This window comes from Triticum dicoccoides, chromosome 7B (assembly GCF_002162155.2).
Source record: "Triticum dicoccoides isolate Atlit2015 ecotype Zavitan chromosome 7B, WEW_v2.0, whole genome shotgun sequence".
In the NCBI taxonomy this organism is placed as follows: Eukaryota; Viridiplantae; Streptophyta; class Magnoliopsida; order Poales; family Poaceae; genus Triticum; species Triticum dicoccoides.
Window position 1 is genome coordinate 487,922,977 of NC_041393.1, and position 10,369 is coordinate 487,933,345.

Consider the following 10,369-nt stretch of genomic DNA (forward strand, 5'->3'; position numbering starts at 1 on the left):
CATGTGATTAACATCCAAAGAGTTTACTAGAGTCAATAATCTAGTTCACATCGCCATGTGATTAACACCCAAAGAGTTCTAAGTTGTGATCATGTTTTGCTTGTGAGAGAGTGTTTTAGTCAACGGGTCTGCAACATTCAGATCCATCTGTTATTTGCAAATATTTATGTCTACAATGCTCTGCATAAATCTACTCTAGCTAATTGCTCCCACGTTCAATATGCATACAGATTGATACTCGGAGTCATCTGGATTAGTGTCAAAGCTTGCATCGACATAACCCTTTACAACAAACTCTTTATCACCTCCATAATCCAGAAAGATTTCCTTATCCCTCTAAGGATAATTTTGACTGACGTCCAGTGATCCACTCATGGATCACTCTTGTACCCCCTTTGCCAGACACATGGAAAAGCACACATCAGGTGTGGTACACAGCAAGGCATATCGTATAGAGCCTATGGCTACGACATAGAGAATGACTTTCATTCTCTTTCTATCTTCAGTCGTGGTTAGGCTTTGAGTCTTACTCAATTTCACACCTTACAACTAAAGCAAGAACTCCTTCCTTAACTGATCCATTTTGAGCTCCATCAAAATCATGTCAAGGTAGGTGCTCTTTGAAAGTCTTATTAAGCGTCTCGATCTATCCCTATAGCTCTCGATGCCCAATATATAAGCAGCTTCACCGAGGTCTTTCATTGAAAAATTCTTATTAAAGTATCCTTTTATGTTATCCAGAAACTCTATATCATCTCCAATCAACAATATGTCATCCACATATAATATCAGAAATGCTACAGAGCTCCCATTCACTTGCTTGTAAATACAGGCTTCACCGTAGGTCTGTATAAAACCACATGCTTTGATCACCTCATCAAAGCATATATTCCAAGTCCGAGATGATTGCACCAGTCCATAGATGGATTACTGGAGCTTGCACACTTTGTTAGCACCTTTGGGATCAACAAAACCTTTTGGTTCCATCATATACAACTCTTCTTTAAGAAACCCATTAAGAAATGCAGTTTTGACATCCATTTGCCAGATTTCATAATCATAAAATGCGGCAATTGCTAACATGATTCAGATAGACTTAAGCATCACTATGGGTGAGAAAGTTTCATCGTAGTCAACCCCTTGAACTTGTCGAAAACCTTTCGCAACAAGTCAAGCTTTGTAGACAATGATATTACCATCAGCGTCTGTCTTCCTCTTGAAGATCCATTTATTCTCAATGGCTTGCCGATCATCGGGCAAGTCCACCAAAGTGCACACTTTGTTCTCATACATGGATCCTATCTCAAATTTCATGGCTTCAAGCCATTTTTCAAAATCTGTGCTCATCATAGCTTCTTCATAGTTCGTAGGTTCACCGTTGTCCAACAACATGACTTTCAGGACAGGATTCCTGTACCACTCTGGTGTGGTACATGTTCTGGTCGACCTTCAAGGTTCAGTAGCAACTTGATCCGAAGTTTCATGATCATCATCATTTTATTCTTCTCTAGTTGGTGTAGGCATCACGGGAACGGGTTTCTCTGATGTGCTACTTTCTAATTCGAGACAAGGTACAACTACCTCATCAAGTTCTACTTTCCTCTCACTCACTTCTTTCGAGAGAAACTCCTTCTCCAGAAAGCACCCATTCTTAGCAACAAAGATCTTGCCTTTGGATCTGTGGTAGAAGGTATACCAATAGTTTCTTTAGGGTATCCTATGAAGACGCACTTCTCCGCTTTGGGTTCGAGCTTATCAGGCCGAAGCCTTTTAACATAAGCATCGCATCCCTAAACTTTAAGAAACGACAGCTTAGATTTATTGCCAAACCACAGTTCATATGGTGTCATCTCAATGGATTTAGATGGTGCCCTATTTAACGTGAATGTGGTTATCTCTAATGAATAACCCCAAAATGATAAAGGCAAATCGGTAAGAGACATCATAGGACGCACCATATCTAATAAAGTATGGTTACGATGTTCGGACACACCATTACGCTGTGGTGTTCCAGGTGGCGTGAGTTGTGAAACTATTCCACATTGTTTTAAATGAAGGCCAAACTCGTAACTCAAATATTCACCTCCGCGATCAGATCGTAGAAACTTTATTTTCTTGTTACGATGATTCTCCACTTCACTTTGAAATTCTTTGAACTTTTCAAATATTTCAGACTTGTGTTTCATCAAGTAGATATACCTATACCTACTTAAATCATCTGTGAAGGTTAGAAAATAACGATACCCATCGCGTACTTCAACACTCATCGGACCACATACATTGGTATGTATTATTTCCAATAAGTCATTAGCTCGCTCCATTGTTCTGGAGAACGGAGTTTTAGTCATCTTGCCCATGAGGTATGGTTCGCAAGTACCAAATGATTCATAACCAAGTGATTTCAAAAGTCCATCTACATGGAGTCTCTTCATGCGCTTTACACCAATATGACCTAAATGGCAGTGCCACAAGTATGTTGCACTATCATTATAAACTTTGCATCTTTTGACATCAATATTATGAATATGTGTATCACTATGATCAAGATTCAATAAACCATACACATTGGTTGTATGACCATAGATGGTTTTATTCATGTAAACAGAACAACAATTATTCTCTGACTTAAATGAATAACCATATTTCAATAAACATGATCTAATCATGTCCATGCTCAACGCAAACACCAAATAACATTTATTTAGGCTCAACACTAACCCCGAAGGTAGAGGGAGTGTGCGATGGTGATCATATCAATCTTGGAAACACTTCCAACACACATCGTCACCTCGCCCTTAACTAGTCTCCGTTTATTCTGCAACTCCTGTTTCGAGTTACTAATCTTAGCAACTGAACCGGTATCAAATACCCAGGGGCTACTACGAGTACTAGTAAGGTACACATCAATGACATGTATATCAAATATACCTTTGTTCACTTTGCCATTTTTCTTATCTACCAAGTTTTTGGAGAACACTTTTATCTTGAAATTAAGTGAAGGAATCATCTTATAATGCTACCATCGATCTAAGCAAAATAAGATGCATAAGGATAAACATCACATGCAATCAAAATATGTGACATGGTATGGACATCATCATCTTGTGCTTTTGATCTTCATCTCCAAAGCAACGTCATGATCTCCATCGTCACCGGCTCGACACCTTGATCTCCATCATTGTGCCAGGGTCATCTTGCCAACTATTGCTAATGCATAGCTATAAAGTAAAGCAATTACATGGTGCTTGCATCTCATACAATAACTTAAAGACAACCCTACTGCTCCTGCTGGTTGTCGATATTACAAAACATGATTATCTCATACAACAACTTATATCACATCACGTCTTGACCATATCACATCACAACATACCCTGCAAAAACAAGTTAGACGTCCTCTACTTTATTGTTGCAAGTTTTACGTGGCTGCTATGGGAAACTAGCAAGAACCGTTCTTACCTAGGCAAAACTACAATGGTGATTTATCAAGTTTGTTGATTTAACCTTCTTCAAGGACCGGCCGTAGTCAAATTTGATTCAACTAAAGTGAGAGAAACAGACACCTGCCAGCCACCTCATGCAAAACAAAATGCATCAGTCAGTGGATCCAATCTCATGTACGGGGACATGTAAGGTTGGTCCAAGCCACTTCATCCCACAATGCCGCTGAATCAAAATAAGACGTTGGTGGTAAGCAGTATGAACATCACCGACCACAACTCATTTGTGTTCTACTCGTGCATATTATCTATGCATAGACCTGGCTCTGGTACCACTGTTGGGGACTGTTGCATGGAAAACAAAAATTATCTATGCACATGCAAGATCATCCATGGAGATGCATAGCTACTAGAGGGGGAGAGCATCTTCATACCCTTGAAGATTGCTAAGAGGAAGCGTTTAACAACGTTGTTGATGTAGTCGTACACCTTCATGATCCAACCCGATCAAGTACTGAACGTACGGCACCTCCGCGTTCAACACATGTTCAGCTCGATGACGTCCTCGCCTTCTTGATCCAGCAAAAGGGGCGAAGTAGTAGATGAGTTTCGGCAGCACGACGACATGGTGACGGTGGTGGTGAAGAACAATCTCCGCAGGGTTCCGCCAAGCACAACGGAAACTAGACGGAGGATAAACTAGAGAGGATGGGGTTGCCGGCAAACGGCTTGGTGAATCCTAATGTGTTCCAGGTGCTAGCCCTACCCCTCTATTTATATGTTGAGCCCTGGGGTCGTTTCTTGGTGAAAGAGCCTCCTCAAAGTTGGTTTAGCCCGCAAGGAAGAGTCCTTCTCAGACTTCCAGGACCAGACGCCACAGTCCCCGGCGTCTGGCCCAGACGCCATGGGCCTCGGCGTCTGGCCCAGGGCCAGGCGCCATATGGTACCGACCTCTGCAAATCTTCTTTTTGCACGACCTAAAGCCCCGCCCAACCATATCATCCAATATATCGATTTTTACCTCCGGACCATTCATGAGCTCCTCGTCATGTCCATGATCTCATCCGGGACTCCGAATAACATTCGGTCATCAACATACATAACTCATATAATACTATATTCTTAACGAACGTTAAGCATCCCGACCCTACGGGTTCGAGAATGATGTAGACATGACCGAGATGCTTCTCCAGTCAGTAACCAATAGCAAGACCTAGATGCCCATATTGGTTCCTACATATTCTACAAAGATCTTTATCGGTCGAATCTTTATGACAACATACGTAGTTCCCTTTGTCTGTCGGTATGTTACTTGCCTGAGATTCGATCGTTGGTATCTCCATACCTAGTTCAATCACGTTACCAACAAGTCTCTTTACTCATTCTATAATACATCATCTTACAACTAACTCCTTAGTCACTTTGCTTGCAAGCTTGTTGTATTACCAAGAGGGCCCAGAGATACCTCTCGAACACATGGAGTGACAAATCCCAGTCTTGATCCATGCCAACCCAACAGACACCTTCGGAGATACCTATAGAACATCTTTATGATCACCCAGTTACTTTGTGATGTTTGATAGCACACAAGGTATTCCTCCGGTATCCGAGAGTTGCATTATCTCATGATCGAAGAAACATGTATTTGACATTTAAGAAAGCAGTAGCAATAAACTGAACGATCATAGGCTATGCTAACAGATGGGTCTTGTCCATCACATCATTCTCCTAATGATGTGATCCCGTTATAAAACGAGAACTCAATTCTATGGTTAGGAAACCTTAACCATCTTTTGATCATCGAGCTAGTCTAGTAGAGGCTCACAATGGACACTGTATTTTTTTATGTATCCACACATGTATTTAAGTTTCTGGTCAATAAAATTCTAGCATGAATAATAAACCTTCATCATGATTAAGAAAATATAAGAATAACCATTTTATTATTGCCTCTAGGGCATATTTCCATCAGCTAGGACAAGTACCAGACGCTTTTAGTCATTGTCAGGGGGATTTCGTGGTGATGTCCAAGATTTAGGGAATTTATGAAAGCAAGGCACACGTGGAAGATCTAGGTACATGATTTCACCTGGTGGAGGTTTTACCCTGGTTCAGACCCTGTTCTAGGGGTAACATCCTACTCCTGCCTGGATTTTTTCTCTTGTGTGAGTCGAGTGATTACAGAGAATTTGTCTAGCCTATAGACTTGAGTTTACTTGTCTATGCCTCACGCCCTTCCCACCTTATATACCACGGTGGAAAGGTGGATTTACAAGGGCTGTTATGAGCCATGATGTAATAATGAGCATAATAGTGGCAGTCACTCGCGGAATTATCATGTCGCCAGAAGAGACGCCTTGGTGGTGTTGTGGGTAACTTTCGTGTTGATTGACAACGTCTTAGTCCATTTGGATTGACGCCGTGGTGTTTTAGCCGGATGGGCTTCGTGATGTTTAGCCAGATGGGCTTTATCGATACCACCATTAGATATTCTCCTGATGAATACTGGGGCCATGGACCATGCCGGGCCCAATCCTTGTCATGGCCTACCTTGGGGGATCCCGTCGCCAGACGCTTTTCCCAAAACTGTGACAAAAACATCAATATAATGAGTCACCAAATTTTAACTTGGAAAACCAATAAAAATTGGGTAAAAAGCATGGACCAGAGCCACCCAAAGTTTCTTTCACTAGTACTAAATGAGAGATACATAAATTTCTTCTGGGGACAACACGAGGCGACCATACATCATGACCTTTGTATTTTGGATAAAGATAACTAAATTTGGAGCGCCAAGAGATAGGTGTTGAGGCAATATCACAGAAGAATCTGGAACCACAACTTAAAACAGAAAATGTGGTGGATCCAAACTTCTCAACTCTAGGCAGGAACTATGTTTGCATGATAGCAAGCTTCTTTCTTCAATCTTTTCCTCTTTTGTTTTCTTATCTAAGGGAGGCTAATCTGGATTTTTTGTCACTTTATTTGGTGGCTACTAGATGGGATGTTAAACATACCCTTCTCTCATGTGCAAAGTACAAAATGCCGTATATAGGTCGTGAACATTAATGGGGTGGTGGATACTTACACTTGTGTTGTCTAAAAGGCTCCAAAAATCATCTCCGAACAGCCCACGTGAGGAGGATATTCTCCACAAATATTCACACACATAGCAATATCATGCATCATAACAAACTTGGGAAGGTGTGTAACTCCCCTAGGAGGCCGGAATATTGATTAGGGTATGATCACAATTTATTTGATTCAAAGAATTTTCATAAGAATTTAGGATTATAATTCTTAGAATCTTTTCCCTATATTGATTGTTTGATTCATAGGATTGAGTCCTATTGAATTTTTTTCCTAAGGATTTCTTTGTGCTACTTCCCATAGGATTTCTAGCATCCACTCAAACCTCTTTGAGAAAATCCTTTGATTTTCTTTTGATGCAATTAAACAACTAAATGTAAGATTGAGATGACCGTGCCATTTCAATCATATGTTTTCTCTATTCCCGCGTTTTATAATCCTGTGAAACAAAGAGGGCATTAGGACATTGATTAGGTACAACACACAGTTAGGTCGTTATAAAAATAACACACACGGATCATGTCATATGCTTGTTAACACGTACGGTGGGTAGAATGCTAGCTACCGAAGGCAACACTACAACCTGTCTACAACTGCTTAACACATCACCTATTCTTTTTCTTCTTCTTTTCAGAGTATATATATATAGAATCTTAACATGTGTTGCTCTGAGCTCCAAACTACTACTCACCACAGTCCACACCCAACGGACGACACAATACACACCCGCATAAACAGTAAAATGAGGGGAAATAAAATAAAAATATCTAGAAAATTTAGACAATAAGCTCCTTGCATCTTCTAACTAGTGAAATTTTATAAGTAAACATATGTGTGGTGATCTCAACAAAAATAAATAAAGATATGTGCTATAAAAAGGGCCTTTTAGAGCACCGTTTATTTTTTTGCCTAGATTACCACACATGTATTTTCATTGCCAAAATTAGAGTGCAATTAGAACATGAACATGTCTACTGCGAAAAACATTTAGATTTTTTATTAGTTTACTATATTTCTTCAATTCACTGTGGTAGTCTCATTTTACCGCTCCAACTATCTCAAAAGCAATGAACAATAATAGACCGTGGGCACATTTCTTCACATAAATAACCCCCTTCTCCGAATTAACCGTAGATACACACATTTCAGCGACAATTAATTCCAGACGGAGGTTGTATTGCCTGCCGCAACAAGATAAATCAACAGACCTCACAGCTACATGCACATAAGCAGAAAACCATATAGTACTCTTTAAGTCACTTTACAAAAATCAAATAATCCCAAAACACTTAAGCGCGGTGCATTAACTCTCACTTTGTTTCTTGTTTCTTGACATATCAACCAATAAGAGATGTGGGGCGTGCATGCTTTCAATGACATATCAACCAAACATGACGTGCAGTGGTTAGTTCATTGCATGTAATGCTATTAATTAACAAATAAATATTAAGTTTTCTCGTTTTTCCCTCATCCTTGGTCACGGTGCACATCCTAAGGTCTCTTCCAGTTTACAGGCCGTGCGCTTACCCCTAGGTCGTCAATTTAACCAACCTAATACAAGTCATATATTACAAAAAATATACCAATATAAACTTCAGATGTTCTATTTTGAAACGATATAATTTTTGTGTTATATAATTTATATTAGGGTGATAAAATTGACAACCTAGGTATATGCGCAAGACTTGTAAACTAAAACGAAGTACTACTAATTATTGTGAAGTTTTGCAAACACCATTAAAGCGACTTTAGTCGGACACTGAAATAGCTGAAATAAAGCGAATGTCAGGCAGCTTGAGGAAGTGCACTGTCACGAGGCTACAAAATTAATGGAGGAGTACGCGGCATATCACACAACAGATTACGCACTTGCACCTCGGCGCACAACCGCACATACACGAGCAATGCTACACATACGGGTAATTACGAGCAGAGATTAATTACGGCTGATTTGGCTTAACAGAATTGAATAGAAGGAGAGTGAGGCGGGATCACCCCGGGTAGAAATAAGGGGGGCCGAAGAGATTTAAGAGGCCCCGTAAATGCCGAACCTGTACGTCTAGGATTATTGCACATACACAGGAGCGGAAGTTATTTCCACAATCATGCGCGTCCGTATCGTCCCGTCGCGGCCGATGGATTTGATTAGGAGTGATCCTTGATGACGTCACAGTAGGTCCCCTGCAGCTCTTCCACCAACTTCAGCAACGCGACACGTGAGGTGCCACCGTCGCTCACCGCTGACTTCACGGCCTTCTGAGCCCAGGCCGCCTTCGCTCGTATTTTCTGCCCGTCCGCGTCGCCGGCGTCCATCAGCCTCCTTACCTTGCGCTCCACCTCCGCCCTGCCCGCCACACCCCCGGCGGTCGTTATCCTGACCCCGGCGCCGATGATGTGCGTGACGTGGTGCGCGTTCAGGTGCTGCTCGGCCATCTGTGGCCACGCCAGAACGGGCTTCCCCGCTGCCAGGCTCTCCATCACCGAGTTCCACCCGCAGTGGCTCACGAACCCTGCCACCGCGGGGTGAGCTAGCACGCTCCTCTGTGGGATCCACCCGCGGACGATCCTTCCGTGCGGCCCCACGTCCACCGGCGGTGACCACGTGCCGGACCGGACGGCCCAGAGGAAGGGGTGGCCGGACTGCACCAGCCCGCGCGCCAGTTCGTCGAGCTGCTCGTCGGAGATATGGGCCTGCGTGCCGAACGACACGTAGATCACCGACTCCGACCGCTCCGCCATCTCGTCGAGCCAGGCGAGGCACCCCTCGGGGTCCTGCTCCCCCTCGCGCTCCGGCACGTCGCCGGCGGCGAGAAACAGAGGGCCCACCAGCCAGGCCCGCGCGTCCGGCTGGTAGAACGATATGAAGGCCGATACGTAGTCCTCGTCCAACATGGCGAAGCTGTTGACCAGGACGCCCCAGCTGCGCATGTCGGACTCGCCGATGTCATCGATAAGGAACCGAGTCACTGGGTCCTCGGCGTCACCGATCTTGGCGATCGTGTCCGGGACATCCGCTGCCGTGATCCTTACGTGTTCCGGCATACGGGACAAGTGGAAACTGGCGCCGGACGGCGGCGGGCTCGTGATGAGCGATTTGCAGGCGGCCATCGAGAAGCAGGACATGCCGTGGAACACGATGCGGCGGACGCCGGCGTCGGCCGCGACGCGGTGCGTGAACCCGAGGAAGAAGTCGGAGACGAGCACGAGTGGTGGGGCCGAGAGCGACGCCATGAACTCCGCGAAGGGCTCCCGCAGGAGCGCCGTGGCGCGCAGGAACGTCGGGTACAGGTCCGGGCCAGGCAGGGTGTCCGTGGACTCCACGCCGGATGGCAGCGGCGGCAGCGACGGGAACGGGAGAACGGCGAGCCGCACCGACGCCGGGAGGCGGCTGCGGGCGAAGGCGAGGTTGGCGGGCGTGACGACCACGGTGATGCGGAGGTTCTTTTGGTGCTCGGTGAGCGCCGTGGCGAAGTGAAGCAGTGGGAGGGTGTGGCCCTTGGCCATGAACGGAAACACGACCACGTGGTCGCGGCCGGCATGGTTGCCCGCGCCGCTCGCGGCATGGGTGGGCGCAGCAGCACCGTTGGTGGTGGTGGTGGTGATGGCCATGGCAGGGCGTTGCCGTGTATGGTTTGCAAGTTGGGTTCTGACTTGTGAAGGGTGGGAGCCTATGGTGAGGTGTTGAGCTCCTATATAGAGAAACTCAATGCTCGGATCGTCTGTATCCCTCGATATGCGGAATCAATGCTCTTCTGGAGATGATATCTATTGCACACACTATTTTTCCAAGTTCAGTTTCGGTACATACACTTGTTAGGTAGGAGTAGTAGTCTGAATTC

At 44.3% G+C, this 10,369-nt stretch overlaps 1 protein-coding gene across 1 annotated transcript; it reads right to left on the reverse strand.

Annotated features, from left to right (window-relative positions):
• Positions 1–8,628: 8,628 nt before the first annotated feature.
• Positions 8,629–10,154, reverse strand: LOC119340112 (scopoletin glucosyltransferase-like). Its single transcript, XM_037612017.1, has one exon. The coding sequence runs from the start codon at positions 10,137–10,139 to the stop codon at positions 8,676–8,678; it is 1,464 nt and encodes a 487-aa protein (XP_037467914.1). The 5' UTR covers positions 10,140–10,154; the 3' UTR covers positions 8,629–8,675.
• Positions 10,155–10,369: the final 215 nt, after the last annotated feature.